Source organism: Odontesthes bonariensis, chromosome 14 (genome assembly GCF_027942865.1).
Source record: "Odontesthes bonariensis isolate fOdoBon6 chromosome 14, fOdoBon6.hap1, whole genome shotgun sequence".
NCBI lineage: Eukaryota > Metazoa > Chordata > Actinopteri > Atheriniformes > Atherinopsidae > Odontesthes > Odontesthes bonariensis.
In genome coordinates, this window is record NC_134519.1 from 9,382,163 (window position 1) to 9,404,987 (window position 22,825).

General features: G+C 44.9%; 1 protein-coding gene across 2 annotated transcripts in view; it reads right to left on the reverse strand.

Annotated features, from left to right (window-relative positions):
• Positions 1-22,825, reverse strand: part of LOC142398671 (contactin-associated protein-like 4) — a 181,028-nt gene that overhangs the window by 30,777 nt on the left and 127,426 nt on the right. For both annotated transcript variants that reach the window (XM_075482766.1, XM_075482767.1), the window contains exons 13-17: positions 20,810-21,010; positions 11,594-11,756; positions 7,155-7,282; positions 6,420-6,590; positions 853-1,071 (exon numbers count right to left, since the gene is read on the reverse strand). In XM_075482766.1, coding sequence (XP_075338881.1) covers positions 853-1,071; positions 6,420-6,590; positions 7,155-7,282; positions 11,594-11,756; positions 20,810-21,010 — 882 coding nt within the window. The remainder of the gene's footprint in view (positions 1-852; positions 1,072-6,419; positions 6,591-7,154; positions 7,283-11,593; positions 11,757-20,809; positions 21,011-22,825) is intronic.

The following is a 22,825-nucleotide window of genomic DNA, read 5'->3' on the forward strand; positions in this document are numbered from 1 at the left end:
CTCATGATGCATACCCAACATTTAGGAGAATCTAGTATGCATCCGGGAACTTCTCGCTTACTCAAACTCGCATACTAACTCAAAGTTAGTATGAGTAGTAGGAGAAGTATGCGGTTTCGAACACAGTCGTAGTTTATTTAGGATAACACACACCTGAACAGCATTCAGGTGTGTGTTAACATGATGCCAAGGAGGAAAGACATCAGCAATGATCTTAGAGAAGCAACTGTTGCTGCCCATCGATCTGGGAAGGGTTATAAGGCCATTTCCAAACTATCTGGAGTCCATCGTTCTACAGAGAGAAAGATTATTCACAAGTGGAAAACATTCAGGACAGCTGTCAATCTTCCCAGGAGTGGACGTCCCAGCAAGGTCACCCCAAGGTCAAAAACCCAAAGAGCTACATCTCAGACTCTGCAGGCCTCAGTTAGCTTGTTAAAGGTTAAAGGTCATGACAGCACAGTTAGAAACAGACTGAACAAGTATGGCTTGTGTGGAAGGGCTGCAGGAGAAAGGCTCTTCTCTCTAAAAAGAACATGGCAGCACAGCTTAGGTTAGCAAAGCCTTTCATAAAGCGACATCTGATTTCAACGTAGGAGCGAGGCCGAGCGTTACACTGCAGGCAAAGAGAGAAAAATGGTCGAAAAGCTTCAGATTCTGCATGAAAGCTGCAGATTTAAGAGGGTACGAAGACAGAAACGCAGGAATGAAGATAAATTGTACATTCAAAGTATGCCAGGGTTGTGCGTATGCTTTGTAAGGAGGGCGATAAGGAGACAGAAATGATAAAGACACCAAAGCCACCAAGACTGGTGCGAATGAGGAAACCGTCCACATGTAACTGGTGCTCACCTATGAACAGCTGGCTGTTGAGCTGCAGATGGAAGTGACCGTCAGCAGGAGCCTCCTGCGTGGCGACAGGAAGTTCATCCACCCGAAGCGACGCCTCCTTGACGTTGCGCTCGGCTCGGACTCGATGCCACCTGTCGTCATTAAGCGGGACGCTCGATTCCACACGAGCGTCCAGCGGGCCGTTACCAACGTCGAAGGAGAAAACCACCTGAGTGGAGGCTGAAAGGAAAAAATATATCTGTGAACATTCAGGTTTTTAACACATATTTAGACTTAGACGAGTCATTTCCAACCTTTTATCACTTGAGCTTTTCCTTTGGAACATTTTAAAAACTGTAAATCAACCAGCCTGATGTTACTTTGAAAGTTTTTAAAGGGGAAGTTCGTTGTTTTTTTTTTTAAACCTGGACCTTATTTCTGGTATAATATACGTTAATCTACTCACCGATAACAGTTTGGTGAAAGTCGGTGTCCTTCGGCAGATATTTAGATTACTGGAGATCGGCGTATATCCATATAACGGGAGAGAACAGGGCAGAGACAATACAGCCTCTAAATAAGGCATTATCTGCCTTTATTTCACCAATACTTTAAGACGAATCAATGAATGAATGAATGAACGAACGTGCACTTTGGAGTTTGCTACTGCTAGTTTTGTGTGTGGAAATAAGCAATAAAGAACCATGTTACCAGCAGCAGAAACAAACTCCGTGTGAAGTTAGCCGACTGTCACAGAGCCTGGAGTGAATGAGCTGTGCTGCAGCGGCGCGTCGATGACGTCATCCCAGTAGATGCACGTGTAGAAAGCTTCCTATAAGCCCCCGATAACAACAACACGGCAGCTCTGAGCTAAAAGTGCAATAGTACGCGTTCATTCATTGATTGGTCTTAAAGTATTGGTGAAATAAAGACAGATAATGCCTTATTTAGAGGCTGTATTGTCTCTGCCCTGTTCTCTCCCGTTTTATGGATATACGCCGATCTCCAGTGATCTAATGGCGCATTTCCACTAGCTTGGCACGGCTCGGTTTGGTTGTGTTTCCATTACAAACGAGTATCACTTCGTGCCTCCTCGACGTGGGCGGGGTCGTCGTAACACGGCTGCGCGAAACCTCCGTGACGTCATTTACACGGCGCCGAGCAACGTACAAATCAGGAAGACCAGAACAACAACAACATGCGAGGAGGATAGCATGGAGGACATGGAGGCGCTCGTGTTGCTGCTCACCCTGTGGCTTTTTGTCACACAGAAGGCAAGAGAAGAGAGCCAGAGAAGACTCCTGGCCGCCAGACAAAACAGTATTGAAAAGTGACGACACTCATCGGCCAATCAGTGGAAGTCAGTCGGCTGACGTCACGTTTTAGTAACGCTTCGGCTCGCTTGGAACCAGGGCTGAGGTGATACCAAAAGTCTACCCGGTTGCAGGTACTGCGTGCTAGTGGAAACACGCCATAAATATCCTTTGAAGGACGCCGACTTTCACAAAACTGTTATCGGTGAGTATATGAACGTATTTTATGCCAGAAATAAGGTCCAGGTTTAAAAAAAAAAAATAAAAATAAAAAAAACGAACTTCCCCTTTAATTTGGAAGCTCCTTCAAATTCCACCTGGTGTAACCTGAGGTACATGTGACACGAGACGGTTCACGATACAGAAGAATGAAGCAGGGCTCAGGCAAAGGACGGCAGTCAGCAGCAGAAAAAGTGTTACAATTTTTCAAAGTGTTTAAAAGTGTCCGTAAATACCAAAATCAGACAAACTCCTGAATATAATCGGCTCGATGGCTGAACGACCAAAGATAATACGGCAAAAGAACAGAGCAAACATGAACAAATTTAAAATTTGATGCCAACAGCTTGGGAGAAAAGTTTAAAGAGTATCTAAGAAGCAGATTTCTGGTGTCCACCAAAGGTTGACTTTTTCCATGTGAGGACGCATTGCTCAAACTCCGAATCATCAGTCCGTTCCAGTAAAAAATTACTTTTCAGTCTTTCAACATCCACGGTTCATAACAGTCTGGGGAAACAGAAACTGCAGGGCATGAGAAACCGTCATGTCCTCATGATCAACACAGCCACATGGGCTCGGGAGCAGCTGGTAAAATCCTCTTCACTCCACACAGTCATTCAGAAGTGTAAGCTGAAGCTGTGGTAAACAAGAAGGAAGCCGTTTATCCCCACGGTGCAGGACGTATGCCAAACTCCCCGGACTTGAGCTCATCGCAGCTCGACAGAAAGACTTATTCTGTGGACAGATGAGTCCATGTTTCAGCAGCTTTTTGGGAAAAAAAATAAATAAATAAAAAAAATAAATAATCAGCGAAAGGTACAAAAGCCAACACCTGTGATGTTATGGGGGTGGATCAGAGTCCATGGCATGGATGACTTCATATGTGTGAAGGTACCATTGATGCAGAGAAACAACAACCACACACTGTTGAGCAGCTGAAGTCTTGTTTCCAGCAACAATGGACACAGATTCCTTTGAAAAACTCCAAAAATCAGTATCCTCAGCTCCCAAATTACCGAAAAAGGTCAAAAAAGGGAGGCTGATGCAACTTAAAGGTAAACATTCCTCTCAGAGATACTCATTGCGCAGCTTTTTTTTTTTTTTAAATAAGTTTGTGTTTTTGTAGTATTAAGTATTTTTATTAAGTATTAATTAAGGCTTAATGGTGTTTCCTAAAGGGGGCTCTGTTAAACCTGGCAACGCAGCCCGCTCAAACCACCGTCACACTTGACCGCAGTGCACGCTAGCTCCTTTAGCCAGCGCGAGATGCAGGCACAATGGATCGGTTTTTAATTAAAAAAGGGCAAAAACCAGCACAAAAACCATGCTCATCCTGAATGTCTCACTGTGATTACAACAACAAACTACAAATACAACATGAAGAAAGTCGAGCACATGCACGCCAGCTTCTGCTCATCCCAGTAGTAAGGTAAATGTGGTCTTAATTGAAAATGTATTGGCTGTGTTGTTTCTTTTTTTTGTGGGATGTTTTATATGTAGAAATGCATATTTGCAAAAGGGGACTTTAGTATGTTGTCGTAAAAGTGGCTCTTCCCTTGATTTTGCTCTGCCAATGTGGCTCTTGTGAAATAAATAGTGAGTATCACTGGTCTATCTGAACGTTTACTAACATAAAATGATGAATAATGAATAATAAATAGTAAAGAGGATCCAGACTGACCCGAGGAGACCAGAGAAATTATTGTCTCACGACAAAACAACCAGCTGGAAATGCTTTTATTGTTGGTTTAATATCAAACACACACACAAGTCCAGCAGCTTGAACTGTGCCATAAAGCAGCTCTGCTGCTGATATATGATATATATATGGTTAACAAAGTTGTAACTGGATCTCAGCTGGCTGAAAATCTATAATCCCTCAGTACAGGTCCTCATATCAGCCTGGTCTGACAGGAAGAAGCGACACCTTTTTTTAAAAATGCGTGAGCAGTGCTGCCACTTCTGTAAAGCGTTACATCTTCTGGGAGGAACTCAGGTTGTGCTCACTCCAACAAAAAGAAACGCTGGCATTTCTGAAACAAAAGCTCGTCCTTCACATTGTTGGAGGGAGAAGATGTATTACTCTGTGAAGAGGGCGCAAGATGAAACAATATCCCGGCTTCCTGCAGTAACTTCATTTAGCAACTGTCCTCAGAGTCGGCTGCTGAGGAACAGAGCGATCCGAGGCGGCCGCCAACAGATCAGCAGCAGAGCCGGAAACAACCCCGATGACAGTGATTTCCCCCGAGGAGAGAGGCTGTTGGTGCAGCACAGTCCCCGTATTAGATTCTGCGTGGGTGTCCCTTCACATCCATTTTTAAAGGAAATGCTACAGAACACTGAAACAGCAAAGTAACCTCAAACTAACCCGGAGAAATGGACTGGAAACGCTTTCGAAGCGCCTCTTGCATTACATCACCATAGCCACAGTATAAAACACTTTTATGGGGGTATTTCTGAGAGACGCCACCATCAGAAGTCACAAGGCTTCGAAAAATACAGAAAAGTGGAACTAAAATCTGTAAGACTAAAGAGGAAGTGAAGACGAATCAGTGTTTGTGCTCTCTGAACTGTGACCAATCTGTCCCGAAAGGCTTAAAGCAACAGCGTTAGAGGTAATTTCATGTTTGGATTATAGCAACAGGAAACATCTTGTTCACTGGCCTGCTGTAGAAATGTAGATCCAGGTTCACTTATACGCAGAGGTGGGTAGTAACGAGTTACATTTACTTGCGTAAGTTTTTGAAAAAAATTATACCTCTAGGAGTAGTTTTAAATCTCTATACTTTTTACTTTTACTTGAGTAGATTTGTGCAGCAGAAGCTGTCCTCTTACTCCGCTACATTAGGCTACAATGAGCTGGTTACTTTTCTTCTTACCTCTTTGGTATTCTACGCCTCATTATTTTTATCCCCCCGCGTACGCCTCATTTTAATGTTTTATTCTGACAATCAAACGTAGCTGTGCAGTCTGGTCACGTGACCATACTCCATCTCAGCGGCGGGACGGGTTAGCTTTAGCATTAGCAGTCGTAGCAAACAAACAAAGAAACAGATGAAAAATGTCAGAATCAACGATGGGAAATGAAGACGCAGACGAGGCCTCATACTGAAAGCATGTTTACCTTACAAATAGTGAGAAACAGCAGCTACATTATGTGTCTTCTGTATCAACCAAAACAAACGCACATTTCAGCAGAAACTCAACATCTAACTTGAGGAAACATGTAGCGATACATTTTTTTCTTCCCATGGATAGGTGAATGTTTGTTTTTTAGGTTACATATGTTTTAAACATTTCCTAAGTCTCTTTTATTTTTTATTGAAGAACTTGAATTTACCTGGATTATTTTTAATTCAAGCTATTTTGTAATCAATTAATTCATTTTAATTTATCGATTGGATGAACTCTAATTTGCCTAAAGATGATTATTTAGTATTTTTGTCTGTCTGATTTATTTGTTAACACAAGCATTCAATCAGACGTTACTCAACAGTTACTCAGTACTTGAGTAGTTTTTTCACCAAGCACTTTTTTACTCTTACTCATGTAATTATTTGGATGACTACTTTTTACTTTTACTTGAGTACAATTTTTGGCTGCTCTACCCACCTCTATACGCACTCCAACGCCATACCTACAACCTTAATATCAGGTCTGAGACAGTTTGTTCATCTTTCATCTGCAGCCGTAGAAAGAAACCGCCCTGCTCGAATGGACGGCTTCATAATCTGAGTGTCCAACATTCAAACAAATATTTCTGCTAAAGGTCAAAGTCTCTTTGTTGGTTGAGAGGTTTCTGCATTAGTTTACTCTGGTTTGAAGTGAGTTTGACCTCTTTGGGAAAGGATAACGGATGTGAGGTGTCAACCTCCCCTACAAGCTGCATCAGGTCAGTTGTGGAGCGTTCGGCTCAGATAAACGCTGCTTCCATGAGGGACACTTCTGTATCCTCTGGGTGAACACGTATCCAGATTAAGACTTCTACGCCCCCCCCCCCGACACATCCCCCTAATCTGCATTAAACCTCCACCCTCCAGCTCCGTCAGCACTCACAGCTCAGTTCGATCCGGATGAAGTCTTTGATGCCCAGGTTTTCCAGGAAGACCCCAGAGGAGGCGGTGGTCTTGAAAAGGAAGGAGATGTCCGCGCTCAGCTCTCCGTGGAAGGTGGGGAAGTGGAGGTACGACGTCTCCTTGTCGAAAAACGCCGCGTTCCAGAAGTTCTCTGCAAAACACGATAAAAACTCGCCGTCATGGAACTAAAACAGACTCAACTCAACTTTATTTGTAAAGCCCTTTAAAACAGCCATGGCTGAAACAAAGTGCTGCACATGAGTAACAACACGAAATATAAGGCATAAAACATAAGAACAATGTAAAAACAATAACAGAAACAGAGTCTCATGCTGGGTTAAAAGCCAGGGAATAAAAATGTTGGTTGTAAGACAGGTTTTAAAAATGGGCAGTGAAGGGACAGAGAGCCGACCTGTTTAACTGAGGAAGTTGTGATTTCTCTTATGTGGTTTTGCTCAGTTAATCACTGCCACACTTTATTTATCCATCTACAGGTAAGGGGCAGATAATTGAAATGAATTAGGGCTCTATTTAAACTCAGGAGAAGCAGCGTCCTGTTCCCGTTCCTCCAGAGGAACTCATTCAGCTCTTAGCGCCACTTAAAGTCGAATATTAAACACACTGTTGGTCATTTAAACCTTTTTTAATGTGACGCAAAGAGGATCCGTGTCCTCTTTCCATCAACTGTAACCATAGCAACCGTAGATCGACTTACTGTCCCCGTGGCAACGGAGCGGCCCCACCCTGTAGGCGGCTTCTGAACCCGGCCTCTGGACGTCACCCAGATTGAGAGACCTGACCGGGAGGCTTTCTTTACGCGTGAGGAGGCCCGAGTCTTCAGTCCTGTGAGACGAGGAAGAGGAGGAGGCGACGGGTGAGGAAGGGGGAGTAGAAGAAGAAGAGGAAGAAGAAGAAGAAGAAATTAGAGGAGGGGCCGAAAAAACAAAACGTAAGTGGCAGGAGGACGTGGAGAACAGTGGGAAGAAGTGAAAAAGGAGGGAGACAAAATCAGAGGAGCTGAGTAAGTGAAGGAGAAAGGAGACATGAGGTGAAGTGTAGAACAGATGATAACAAAAGGATAAAGATTTTTTCAAGGAATAAAAGCTCATCGGCGTATTTCCCTGCTCATTAAAACCAAGACTGGAACAAGATTTTGGCTCAGGAAAGGGGCGACTTTAGGAGAAGACGTTTTAATAGTCAGTCGGATCGTATCATATCCGCCCCGACACTCGACACTCCATCTCTGACACTTCGTGTGACAATTTTTCCAAAAGAGCTCCAGACAGACAGCTGAGCAGGCGGCTCGGTCCATTTACACCCATGTTCGGATAATCTGCGCGTCAATCTTCCTGTCAGGTGAGGAGGTGATGGAAGGAAGAAGTCACTTAGGAGTGATGGGGACAGCTGGATCTGACGCAGCATCACGAGTGGTCAAGGTGTTATTTTCCAACACGAGCACGTTCTTATAGGAGTCAGATAGTTTTACATCAAAGCTAAAGAAATAATGCGCTCATCTGTCCCAAATAAACTTAGTTCTGATTATGATAAAATTAATGAATTTAACTTAAAACTAGGGCTGGGCAACGATTAAAATGTTTAATCTAATTAATCACATGATTTCCCTGATTAATCACGATTAATCACATTTGTACGCAAAATCCCAAAATGAATTCAAAAGTAGTGTATAGCTTTTAGCATTTAGCTTTATTTTAAATGTGCTGCCATATGAATGAAAGTGCCATAACATTTGTTGTGCAAACACACTTTTAACATCAGCATCTTTCTGTAGTTTTTATGGAGAAGCCTCGCTCCACTGTCTGTTTCCTTGAATGACTTGCTGCTATCAGTTGTGTGTTTTGCCTTTAAGTGATATTTTAGACTGGAACTACTACGCTGAGAAGACAATTCAACTTGGCAGTGTTTACAGATGACTTTGGTTCTGTCGACTCCGCCGTCTGGAAGAACTCTAAAATGAAAACGGCCGAGTAAAAGTTCCGTATCCTTCTCCATGTTTGGTGGATCCGCCGATTACTTTCTTTTCCTGTTCCGCAGCAGACAGCAACAGACTTTTACAAAATAAAAGCCTGTGAGCAACAGACTTTTACAATAATAAAAGTCTGGTTTGAGTCCCGCATCTGACGGCCCTGTGCTGCACGTTGTTCCCCCTCTCTTTGCCCTCCCTGCTTCCTATCTCTCTGAACTTTCTTATCCATTAAAAGGCACAAAAGCCCCCCAAAATGTTTGTTTTTTTAAATAAAAAATTAAATAAAATAAAAACATAATTTAATACGCGATAAAATATTTATCGGCGTTAAATAATTAACGAGTTAACGGGACAACAACGAGTTAACTCGCCCAGCCCCACTTAAAACTAACAGTTTCTTGAGAAAAACAGGGGGTGGGGACACCTCTGATTGGCTAGGTGTGGTCGCTATGGTGACGTTAAGTCCTTCTATCCGACTGATGTTTTGTCTCAAACCGCAGCTGTAACTCCTGATGACCTCGTTCTGCAGCTGTGTGACGTTGGCGTCTCTGGGTGTATGAAGTGTGCACGTACGGGTTTTAAACTAACCACACTTACACTAAAACAGCTATGCAGAACACACATAAATCTACAATAACATATTGTTTGGGAATCAGAATCCCTCACAAACGTTTTTTTTAAGTGGCTCGAATAAGTAAACAACTCTTTGGTGAAACCAAGACAAAACAGAGGTCAAAATCTTTGGAGACAAGGTTAGAAATCTGAGCTTAACTTCAGTCTCAAGCCAGAAATCTGGATGTTACAGAGTCCCGCCTGAACTTTAAAAGCCACATGAAGTCAACCTGCTATTGCCTGAAGACCGTTTCGACTGCTGTCAGGGGGTATTTTCTGCTCTGATACTGGAGTCCTCACTAATACCAGAAAAGTGGATCATATCACTCCAGTCCTGAGGTCTCCACACCGACTCCCCGTCCATCAAAGAGTTGGCTTATAAAGCTGAGAGCATACATTTGGATGTCTGAAGTCAAGCGAAAAGCTCCCCAAAAAACACAATTCTGGCCTTTTTTTTGTGTATTTTTTGTTTGAAAGTTCCTAATTCGATGAGCCGTCCTGATTTTGCTCACTTCTCCGCCCCTCTGAAGAGACCGGTGTTGAAACAGGGCCAAGAGGAAGGCCGCTGAGCTTAAACCAGCAGGTGCTCAGACCAAAGCCGGCCTCATACGTCTCAATAAAAGCCCGTCCACCCTCTGCCGGAACAGAGACGCTCGCTTGTCTTCTTGAGGTGGGAAGAACAAGAACAAAAGGAAGATTTTATACCTCGACTGCAAAGCTCGTGGGAAGTCCTCACAGGACCCTCCCACTGCAGCACACGCCACGCTAAGCATTATGGGAATCCGCCTGTGGGACCATCACAATGTTCAGGCTACATCTTTCCCCCAATAAGTAACCATTTGCGTGTCTTTACAAGCCTTAGAAGGTGCGTTCGATAGATTTTCGTACTTCCTCACCGCCTCAGCCAACCTCAAAACTGTCCATCGCCGAGCAAAAAGCGAGAATGGCACCTTAATGCGCCTTAAGACCTCAGATTATTGCCAAAGAAAGGACTTAATATGTCCTTATAGAGCTTAAAAGGGTTTAGGGCCACAGTTTTCTGAACCAAATGAAGACATCTCAGGACGTCAGGAACAGGTTTGCTCCCAGACTGCAGGTCTGCGTCACCTCTCGCTTCTTTTAAATCAAACCTAAAGACTTTCCTGCTTAGCTCTGCTTTAATTGAACAGATTTAACGGAATTAAAGGACTTTGATGAATAACTTTCTCTGTGCTGCACCTCTCAGTCTGTTTTCATGCTTTTATGTTGCATGTAAAGCACTTTGAATCTCACAGTTGTCGAGTTGTGCCATGTAAGTAAATTTGGAGGCTCATAGCACAAACGTTTTCCTATGTTTTCATTATGAAAAACGGTGCCTGTAGAATAAAAACTGTGGCCCTTTTTCAGCTAAATTGCGGATCATTTTGTAAATCAGTTGTTCTGGTGCTGATGTTTCTATATCAGATGTGACACTAGTTAGTGGACAGTTAGGACGGCATGAAGTGGCTCTTCTCTTTACCTTCTTTTGTGTTTCAGAAAGTTTTGTTTCGTTGTTGAAGCTCTCTGCAGGAGCTTTCCCCAGAGACTGGGACAGGACCAGGATCTATGCTAAATACCTGGACCTCAGCGTCCTATCTTTGGATTTTAAAAAGGTTCGACAGGAGATTTGTTTCGGTTTTCATTCAAACTTGTCAGCAGGGGGTCGTGATGGGCAGCGTGGGCTGCCGTGGTTGAGGTTGTTGTTCCAGAGGACAGAAAAGACTGCTGTCCGCTAACCCCTCTGGCCTTACCTTCAACCCTGCGGTTATTGCCACACTCAAGATTTGGTTTCAATTTAGGAAACAGTTTAAATTTACTGCTCCCACTGCTTTACATCAACACCATGTCCAAGGTACTCTCAAGGACTATTCACACTTCACCACACACTGGCATTTTGGTCTTCCAGAAGACTATACCCTATACTCCGCTAAAGAATAGGAAGTAATAGCTTTTACCTCTGTAATTGTTAAACGCCACCTCCTTCTGAATTGGAAATCCAGAACAGCTCCTTCCAGCACACAATGGATCAAAGAGACTATGTCATTTTTGAAAGTAGAGATAATTGAATATTCAAATAGGAGAAACTTAAGCAAATTTTACAGTAAATGGCAACCATCTATGGACTTTTTTGCAACAATATAAACTCCCCTTTTATTTCTTTTTCTATTATTTATGTCATTTATCTGTTATGTTTATGTGGACTGTTTAATCATCTTAAACATGTCATAAATCCTTTTTCATTGAATAGTCTTTTAGTCTATTTTTTTTCCTGCAATCGTTTGTTCTTAAAATATAAAAACATGATCTAAATCTAAGGGTGTATACAAACATGTTTAATGACCACACCATTGTACACCGCTATATGTAAGGGCCTCTGTTACTCTTGTATTCACATCAATAAAAAAAAAATTTTTTTAATTATTTTTTTTTAAAAAGCTGCTGTTTGAAGTAAACTTTCGGTCCCTTGGGCCTAAAATTAGAGGTACATTTGGTCGCTAAGACCACTTTTCAGTCATTAACATGTTCACGATGGTCAGTACCACTCCATTCGGTCGGCGTCACAGTTGCAGTAGAGCTGCGGGTCCACGCAGTCGCCCTCCAGGCCGCAGGCGCACTGCTGGCTGCCGGGATAAGCTCCTCCCCAGTAAGTCTGGACACGACCGGGACCGGGACCACCGAGCCACCAGCTGAACGGAGAGCCCTCTGAAACACACACCAACACTAATGATTTCTAGCAATTTAAAGATATTTTTAGATCTGGGCAACGATTAAAATTTTTAATCTAATCAATCACATGATTTCCCTGATTAATCACGATTAATTGCATTTGTACGCAAAATCCAAAAATGAATTCAAAAGTAGTGTATAGCTTTTAGCATTTAGTTTTATTTTAAATGTGCTGCCATATGAATGAAAGTGCCATAACATTTGTTGTGCAAACACACTTTTAACATCAGCATCTTTCTGTAGTTTTTATGTAGAAGCCTCGCTCCACTGTCTGTTTCCTTGAATGACTTGCTGCTATCAGTTGTGTGTTTTGCCTTTAAGTGATATTTTAGACTGAAACTACTACGCTGAGACGACAATTCAACTTGGCTGTAAATGCAGGAGTTTTTTTTTAAATTTATTTTGAAAAACGTGCTTTTATGTGGAAAACAAGTAAAACAGGAAGTAGCGCCGGTTAGCTCCGTGAGCTTCACACAGAGACCGAGGAGCACCTGTAGCGGTGATGCTACCTGCTAGTTTATCTTTATGTTACTACTCCATGCTTCGTGGTGTTTGCTGTAACTGTGTGAATGAGATGCATTCAGACTTTTACAATAATAAAACCTGCGTTAATCCACGATAAAATATTTATCGGTGTTAAATAATTAACAAGTTAAGGCGATAATAACGAGTTAACTCGCCCAGCCCTACTTTTTTATAATTACTTCCTATTATCAATAATGATTTCTAGCAATTTGATGATATTATTTGTTCTTTTTTGACACTATTAAGAGTATAAAACTCCTTTTTTATACTCCTTCAGCTTATGAAAAAGGGACATTTATTGGATTAGAAACATAAAAAAATCTAAGTCAGGGTCTGCTGCTGCAGCATCTCTCCTGTTAACAGTTGTTTCCACACGTCGCCACCTCCCAGTCATTGAGCTAACGAAACATCTGGGCGTTCTGCAGCTTATCGCTATGCAACTAAACCTTTGTTAATGGTGACAGATGTTTCTGCTGTCTGATATGACAGGTTACAGGTCTTCAGGTGGTTCGTTGGTCGCACTAATTCTCCATTTATGTGCGATGAAAAGCTCCAAAAATGGTGGAAAACAACATGAAAATAGCAATAGAAATTGAATATCTGTACCTATAATTAGAGAAAATAACACTAATCATGTAATAACTGTGACAGGCCAAAGCTCAACTACAGCCGGGCTGTTTTTGCATCTGAGCAGTCAAAACTTTTCTTTTTTAGAACAGTCAAACCAACCAAATACAGTCATTATTTATTTATTCAAACATATGAATAATCCAAAAAGAAAGGAAAAGCTTGAGAGTTTAAGCCTTTTCTCCCTCCTCCACAATGAAGCAAGATGTGTGCAGGGATACAGAACGTATGGCACAACAGCCAGTGTGCTCTGATGTGGATAAAACTGGGCTGTGAGAAAATAGCCGACTGTGGTTTGAAAAGACTCCCCACCTCTCCGCCTCCCACAAAAATAAAAAAGGCGGAATTTGAAGCAGACGGATGTTTGCCAGCTCCAAACCCCCGACGCTGAATATATCGTCTTCACACAGCAGACGATGACGGCTTAAACAGAAAAGTGCATTTCACATTCTGAGAGCGTGCAGGATGGCAGGAGGGTGATTTGAAACGTCTCCGCTGAGTCAGCTTTTCTTTTGCTTTCCCAGCGAGCGGCGGGGAGTTTATAATGGAATTTCTATTTCTACACCCATTCTTCCTTTTCTATCACTGTCACAGTTTTCAGCCATCGTTTTATTAGCCGACGCGCCGAAATCTCGCTTCACGTCCGCAAATATCTCTCATGTTCTCTTTGCAGCTCCACAGGAGACACGAAACTCTGAGGAGAGGCGTTGATTTGTGTCAGAAAACTGGCGACCAAACTAAAATCTGGTTATCAAAGGCGAGGATGATGTCGGCCCAACACTCATTAACGGGATGCATGCTGACGTTAAACGATTCTCGTTCTACTTAACCTGTGAAACACTTTAGATATCTTCTGACATTTCTTGGCACAAACAACCCCAACTTCCATCGTTCCATCCATTTTCTATATGTCACGTCCATAGGGTTTTCCACATTGTTTTTAGTTTTATGGTTTATCATGTTTTAGGTTGTTTCTGTCAAGTTTTGGTGTAGAAGGGGAGGACACGGATGCGGACTTACAAAGAAAAGGGTGATTTATTAACAAAAAACAAAGTACAAAACAAAAGGCGCGGCAAAGCCGGATTCAAAATACTTGACTTAATAAATACGTGGAAAAACAAAACACTTAACATGGCATGGATAATAAATACTTAACTTTGACGAAAATGTGGCGTGGAAACGTGGCATCACAACTAACATCAACATCACCAACAACAGTAACAGTGACATCAACAAAGATCCGGCAAAACTGAAAGGTGAGGCAGGAAACTAAATAGGGAGTGAGGGTGATTGGGGAGTGAGTGCAGCTGAGGGAAAAAACACAGGTGAAGTGAGTGAACTAATGACCTGAGTGAGGGGGAAAAACAATGACAAAACTGAAAAGCAAAGCCTGGACATGATACGAACATCAAAACTTAACCTAAAATAAAACTCAAGTCCATGGCATGACAGAGCCCCCCCCTCAAGGGGCGGATCCCAGACGCCCCTAAAAAGTCTGAGGGTGGGAGGGAGGGGCTCGAAGCCGGTCATACGGGGAACCATAACCGGGCGTGGTACCGGCTTCGGGCAGCAGGAGGCAGTGGTCTGGCGGACGCCCAGACCGCAGACGGCGTAGCCGGAACAGGCGGTGGTCTGGCGGACGCCCAGACCGCAGACGGCGTAGCCGGAACAGGCGGTGGTCTGGCGGACGCCCAGACCGCAGACGGCGTAGCCGGAACAGGCGGTGGTCTGGCGGACGCCCAGACCGCAGACGGCGTAGCCGGAACAGGCGGTGGTCTGGCGGACGCCCAGACCGCAGACGGCGTAGCCGGAACAGGCGGTGGTCTGGCGGACGCCCAGACCGCAGACGGCGTAGCCGGAACAGGCGGTGGTCTGGCGGACGCCCAGACCGCAGACGGCGTAGCCGGAACAGGCGGTGGTCTGGCGGACGCCCAGACCGCAGACGGCGTAGCCGGAACAGGCGGTGGTCTGGCGGACGCCCAGACCGCAGACGGCGTAGCAGGAGACGGCGGTGGTCTGGCGGACGCCCAGACTTCCGTCGGCGTGGCAGCAGGCGGTGATCCGGCGGACGCCCGGACCCCCCGTGGCGTGGCAGCAGGAAGCGGTGGTCTGGCGGGCGGCCAGACATCCCGTGGCGTGGCAGCAGGAAGCGGTGGTCTGGCGGGCGGCCAGACATCCCGTGGCGTGGCAGCAGGAAGCGGTGGTCTGGCGGGCGGCCAGACATCCCGTGGCGTGGCAGCAGGAAGCGGTGGTCTGGCGGGCGGCCAGACATCCCGTGGCGTGGCAGCAGGAAGCGGTGGTCTGGCGGGCGGCCAGACATCCCGTGGCGTGGCAGCAGGAGGCGGTGGTCTGGCGGGCGGCCAGACATCCCGTGGCGTGGCAGCAGGAAGCGGTGGTCTGGCGGGCGGCCAGACATCCCGTGGCGTGGCAGCAGGAGGTGGTGGTCTGGCGGGCGGCCAGACATCCCGTGGCGTGGCAGCAGGAGGTGGTGGTCTGGCGGGCGGCCAGACATCCCGTGGCGTGGCAGCAGGAGGCGAAGACCGTCCCCCGGTCGGACGGACCTCCGACGGGGGGGGAGCCCCCCCTTTAAGGGATGGATCCCAGACATCCCCAAAGTCTGGGGGTGGGAGGGAGGGGCTCGAACTAGTGAGTCCATGTCGGGCTCTGCCGCCTTATGGTTAGGCCCTGTGGCCTCTTGGTCAGGCCCTGTGGCCTCGTGGTCAGGCCCTGTGGCCTCTTGGTCAGGCCTTATGGCCTCTTGGTCATGGTCAGGCCCTAAGGCCTCTTGGTCGTGGTCAGGCCCTAAGGCCTCTTGGTCGTGGTCAGGCTCTAAAGCCTCGTGGTCAGGCTCTAAAGCCTCGTGGTCAGGCCCTGTGGCCTCGTGGTCAGGCCCTGTGGCCTCGTGGTCAGGCCCTGTGGCCTCGTGGTCAGGCCCTGTGGCCTCTTGGTCATGGTCAGGCCCTAAGGCCTCTTGGTCGTGGTCAGGCTCTAAAGCCTCGTGGTCAGGCTCTAAAGCCTCGTGGTCAGGCCCTGTGGCCTCTTGGTCGTGGTCAGGCTCTAAAGCCTCGTGGTCGTGGTCAGGCTCTAAAGCCTCGGGGACGGCTGGGGCCGGGGCCAGCTCTGGGACGGCTGGGGCCGGGGCCAGCTCTGGGACGGCTGGGGCCGGGGCCAGCTCTGGGACCGCTGGGGCCGGGGCCAGCTCTGGGACCGCTGGGGCCGGGGCCAGCTCTGGGACCGCTGGGGCCGGGGCCAGCTCTGGGACCGCTGGGGCCGGGGCCAGCTCTGGGACCGCTGGGGCTGGGGCCTGGGATGCTGGAGTGGTGAGGGAGGGTGTGTACAGCGCGGCTACCTTCTGTGGCTCCATGCCAAAGATATCCAGCATAGCAGCGCGCTGTACACCCCTCACCTCTGCCCAGATGTGCGTCACTCCTGACATGTGCCTGAGAACCTGCTTTCGTACAAAAAAGTCAATTAGTTCATTGGCAGAGTTCAGTTTCTCCCAGGAGGTGCAGCTCGATGAGAGGCAACAGAAGTCCCCAGCCAGCTCCCAGAAGGTTGTGTAGTCCGCCGCGTCCATTTCAGGCCGGATCTTTCTGTCACGTGTGGTGTAGAAGGGGAGGACACGGATGCGGACTTACAAAGAAAAGGGTGATTTATTAACAAAAAACAAAGTACAAAACAAAAGGCGCGGCAAAGCCGGATTCAAAATACTTGACTTAATAAATACGTGGAAAAACAAAACACTTAACATGGCATGGATAATAAATACTTAACTTTGACGAAAATGTGGCGTGGAAACGTGGCATCACAACTAACATCAACATCACCAACAACAGTAACAGTGACATCAACAAAGATCCGGCAAAACTGAAAGGTGAGGCAGGAAACTAAATAGGGAGTGAGGGTGATTGGGGAGTGAGTGCAGCTGAGGGAAAAAACACAGGTGAAGTGAGTGAACTAATGACCTGAGTGAGGGGGAAAAACAATGACAAAACTGAAAAGCAAAGCCTGGACATGATACGAACATCAAAACTTAACCTAAAATAAAACTCAAGTCCATGGCATGACAGTTTCATGTCTTGGTTTTTGAGTTCATGTTTAGTTTTTCCATTGTTTTTCCCTCACTTCCCATGTTCAGTTCATTAGTTTCACTCATGTCACCTGCACTCATTTGTCAATCACTCCCAGTTCAGTATTTAGTTTCCAGGTTTCCCCTTTCATTTTGTGAAATACTTTCTGTTTTTCACCCCCCACGCCACTGTTCATGCCATGTCTAGTAATTTGTTTTTTCTAGGGCTGGGCGAGTTAACTCGTTATTATCGCATTGATTATTTAACGCCGATAAATTTTATCGCGCATTAATCCAGATTCTATTATTTATTTTATTATTGTAAAAGTCTGTTGCTCACAGGCTTTTATTTTGTAAAAGTCTGTTGCTGTCTGCTGTGGAACCGGAAAAGAAAGTAATCGGCGGATCCACCAAACACGGAGAAGGGTACGGAACTTTTACTCGGCCATTTTCATTTTAAAGTTCTTCCAGACGGCGGAGTCGACAGAACCAAAGTCATCTGTAAACACTGCCAAGTTGAATTGTCTTCTCAGCGTAGTAGTTCCAGTCTAAAATATCACTTAAAGGCAAAACACACAACTGATAGCAGCAAGTCATTCAAGGAAACAGACAGTGGAGCGAGGCTTCTACATAAAAACTACAGAAAGATGCTGATGTTAAAAGTGTGTTTGCACAACAAATGTTATGGCACTTTCATTCATATGGCAGCACATTTAAAATAAAACTAAATGCTAAAAGCTATACACTACTTTTGAATTAATTTTTGGATTTTGCGTACAAATGTGATTAATCGTGATTAGTCAGAGAAATCATGTGATTAATTAGATTAAACATTTTAATCGTTGCCCAGCCCTAGTTTTTTCATCCGGCTCAGCCGCGCCTTTTGTTAAACCCTGTTTTGTGAATAAACCCAGTTTTTGCTTTACACCTTTGGAGCATCCGTGTCCTGCCAACCCGAACCCTGACACTATACCCGCTACTCCAACTGTCGGGTCGCGGGGGGGCTGGAGCCTATCCCAGCGGTCATCAGGCCAGAGGCAGGGTACACCCTGGACAGGTCGCCACCCAGCCAGCATGTCCATGTGGGGCCCATGAGGTTTAAATTTGGGCAGCAGATAAGGGTCCCAGGTGGGTTTGTCCGCAGTTTCCACGGTGGCCCCACCTGTGTTTGCCCATATTGGTTTCAAAGTGCAACTTGAAGGGTTAGGGTTACCCTAACCTTTAAATTATTCCAAAGGCAATACAGATAAAACACATCATACAAAGTAAAAGAATGTTCACATTCACTAAATACAAAGACCAACCAAAGCCACACAGCAACTTGGGCAAACACAGGTGAGGCCACAGTGGAAACAGCAGACAAACCCACCTGGGACCCTTATCTGCACCGCAAATTTAAACCTCATGGGCCCCACATGGACATGCTGGCTGGGCAGTCCATCACAGGGCCACACAGAAACTAACAATCACACACACCCTCTCCTAGGGACATTTTAGAGTCACCAACTAACCTGACATGCATGTTTTTGGATGGTGGGAGGAAGCTGTACACCGGACTCCACACAGAAAGGCCCCGGGCTTGAACCTGGAACCCTCTCACTGTGAGGCGACGATGCTAACCACCACACCACCGTGCAGCCACAACTTGTCCCGGATATAATTAGATTAATATTTTCTTTGCTAATTTGCTGGCGCCTGCAGAGCCCTGATGGACGTGCCTCTTTAAAAGGAATTAAAAAGCTAAAACACAAGCTTACACGCTTTCTTGACGTCTGTAATTGTGGCCCTTTAGGGCTAAATGTGACGCTTCTGTTTTCCTTCTGTTCAGGCTGCAGACAGCCTACGTTTTTCAGTTCAATGCTGCTAAAGCAGATTGAATGCGGCACAGTGATCAAAGGGATTACAATTTTGTTTTCAACATTTAACGCTTTCATTTCTTATTTGAGCCCACACTCGAGGCGACTTGAAGGAAAACGGATGAAAATAAAAGACTCCAGCGATCTCCCCCCCCCCCCCGAGATGAGATTAATAGATGAAAGGGATTGGGATCGGAGAAGGTGTTTGAATGGTGAGATCTCCCTGAGAATCACAGGAATATGATCCCAAAACACAAGACTGGAATACAAGTTTGGCACCAGAAGAGAACAAACTCAAAAGCATTTTTATATTTTTAGAGTTTCAGTTAGAAGGATGTAGGAATCTGATCCAAGTATTGTTAAGAGATTTGTAAAAATTGGAGAGAAATGTTCTCACAACAAAAGAGAAATAAAAGAGAGTCGATGCTGAGCAGACTTCAGGCTGAAGCTTTGTGGGTTTGAATCCTTTGCTTTTAAAAGGAAAAGTGAGGATTCTTCTCACCGCTCCAGAGCTTTGTCTAATGTTTCCGGTCGTTCCAGCTCAGCAACGTTTAAGTTAACACCAGAATTGAAAGAAAATATACCGTACGTATCCTGTAGGTTTGGGTGCATTTGTCTGATTTAGTATAAACCGGTGCTGATTTCAGGTGAAGACACATTTTAACAAATGGTTGATTTTGCAGAAATTCGTGCAGGAGCAACACTTTTATACTTTTATTGCTTTAATTGAGAACCATTGACTCCTGGAGAGCAAAACATAGGAAATCTAAAGGATAAAGATGTGATTCTCAAGGGCATTACTTCTTTTGTACAGCGACTATTGATTTTAAAGCTTTTTTCTGTTTTAAACAAGCTGCTAGAAGTACAAGACGAAGGTTCTTTTCATAAGAGCTTGAATAAAGGTAACTACACGATCCACTTCTTGGATCTTGAAGACGTTTCACCTCTTATCTGAAAGGCTTCTTCAGTTCGGATGAGAGGTGAGACCTGGATGACTGAAAATCTTCATCAACACAAAGGTTTTTTGGATAGAAACGTATCAAACATGATGAGGTTTTGTGCTCTCACAAAGGTCGCTGCCACTCGGTGAAGTCACAGAAACTCAGAAGGGTGCAGAAGGTCAAAAGCTGGCTCTTTAGGTAAATACATAAAATGCAGGCTTGAGAACGCTTGCCCTTCTTATATTGGCTGTGTTCGAAACCGCACACTACATACTTGCATTCTGATCGATAAGACAATATGCAGAGCGTTTACCCACAATGCATTTCGCTCCTGCCTGAGCCGAAATCAGCCGGCCTGAAGCTGGTTTTCGCTTAAGCTGTAAACTCTGTAAACTTCAGCAACATTTGAAACATTTTCAGGCGAGAAAGTAGTCGTTTAGATCCCCAACGTGTTGAAAACCTGTCAAAATACCTGCTATTTACAATTTTGTTCCCACGAATTCGGCGCTACTAAAGCTAGCCGCAGTGAGCAACGCACTTCCGGTTATTTTCACAAAATAAAATACCTGTTGCCTTTTATCATAGGGAAAGCCATTACGATACAATTGGTGCTTTTGTTTTGAAAACAGGAAGTGAACCTACCCTCGTTGTAGCTAGTTTGAAACTGCCGTTTTGACAGGAAATGACGATCGGCGACGTCAAGTTACGTTGCATCTTGGGTAATTTGAGTATGAGTAGTAACCTCATGATGCATACCCAACATTTCGGCGAATCTAGTATGCATCCGGGAACTTAAAAAAAGTTAAAGTTAGTATGAGTAATAGGAGAAGTATGCGGTTTCGAACACAGCCATTGTTTATAGATGAGAAACTCTGATTTCCCAGGTGCCACTGAATGCAGCAGGAGCAATGCTGCCCCTTTTCTGACCACTGATGCGAGGAATGTGACATGGTGAGGCGGATTTTAGACATCATGTGTAACCAGCACGTTTTGTCAAGTCAGATTTGTTACCTTGAGTGTTGAGGAGGCGGGACTTCCTGCAGTGGTAGGACAGTTCCTGTTGGCAGTGCTCCGATTGGTCGATGGCGGCCAGCAGCTGCTCCTCTTCTGATGTGTAGTGAAAGTAAACTGAATGCTGCTTCACACCCGGAGAGGGTCGCACTCTGGTCAGCTCCGTGTTGTTGTGCTGGATCACCATCCACGTGTTCTCCTCTGGTGGCGATAAATTGATCCAGATGATATTGATGAGTCATCACAAGCATAACAACCTTTGTCTGACAATATGTGCAGGATCACTCCAAAATTAACGATGCACGGCCGACATGAAGCGACAACATAAGCAAACAAAGAAAAGGAGTGAAAACCGAACTAAAACAGCTATAGATGCGTTTTAAACGTGAACTGCAAGTTGAGTCTCATTGTTGATTAATCTGTAGGATGTTTGTGCTGTCATGAAACAAATAAAATGTAGAAGCTGATGAATATGAAGCAACTTTACTGGAGAAAACATACCACAAAAATCATCATAATATCAAAGGATTGACTCCGGTTTCTGTCAGCTGAATACTTGTCTCATGTAAAGTATATAAATTAGGACCAAGAGTCAGGGTTTGAACCCATACGGGCAATTGCTAAATGGCTCTTAAGTCCAACACCTTAAAACCTCAGCTGTTGGTCCAATTTGTGGAACAAATCCTATATCTCATAATTCAAGATGAGCATCGTCTTAGCTGAGAAGCCTGTAGTAAGAAGGAATGAAAGATAAAATTGTCTAATACTGTTTCTCCCAAAAGGAGCCCTACTTTAACAGCAGAGTTAACTCAGTCCAACACCTTAAAGGTGGGGTAGGGGTTCTTTTTCTGGATCATTTTTTACATATTGCTTGAAATACTCTTCACACCCCCATTGCAACCAATTAATTAAAAGTTTTGACACAAAAATTAAAAGTTTTAGTGGCCTCTAGAACAAACAATCCAGGAACAACACTATCCAATCGTACTGAACGGACCGTTAACGATGATTGGATTCTGATTCTGATGTGTCTATCAAACTGCAATCTGCCCCTCCCTCCCTCCCCCTCCTTCCCCCTGTGCGCGTACCCTTCTTTGTGAACGAATTCGTCCAGAAGCTTGGCAGGAAGCTAAACTAGAGCCAGCTTGGCTAGCACCTAGCATTATTAAACGGTTCATTGTGATGTTGAAAGGTATTTTCATACCTGTGAATCCGCCATGAGAAAAAGTTAGCAAACGTTAGCCAAACCAATCAATGCTTGCTGTCAGAACAGCGCTCGTGCACCTTCGTGCTCCTGCGCGTTCATGTACTCTAGAGGCGTGCCTTGGGGGGGAAAGTGAAGAAAAGGGTTGGGACTTTTGACCTGTGTTTTTTCAAAATGCAGCTTCGCTGGACTCAAAATCCAGGATCTCCTACCCTACCTTTAAACACTCAGCAGAGTTAACTCAGTCCAACACCTTAAAGCTGCAGTCTGCAAGATTTGTTGTTGTCATACGTAAAGTCCTACTTTTTGGCATTTTAAGAGTTTACATGATCTATCAGAACGCTTGAAGTTGAAAACGGTGACCTCCGTAGTCGCAAAATGCAAGAAATGCTTATTTTTTAACCGAAAAATAAAAAGTTATTCAACTTCCTGTCCCGCCCCATCAAAACACATGAGAACTCGTGCACGTAGACGTGCACGCCAGATGCGCCTACACGACTCCTCATTCATCAACTCACCTGTCATTTGCGATCATGGAAGACACAGTAAGTAGACTAGCCCGTAATGAAGTTCAATAGTCCAGATAAATAAGCGTGGGGACGAGCCTACCTTGTATCGCGCGTGCACAATCGGTGATTGACAGGCAACAGAGCCCAGCTCGTAACCTGATTGGTTACCTTTTACCGGTCCGGTCTGCAATTTTGTAAACAAACCTGCTGGCTTTGGAGGGACCTAGCGGGACATATAGGGGACCTAGAGAACTCTTTTTTTTTTTGTATTGGGGTATTTAATGTACTACTTTCAGAATCCCC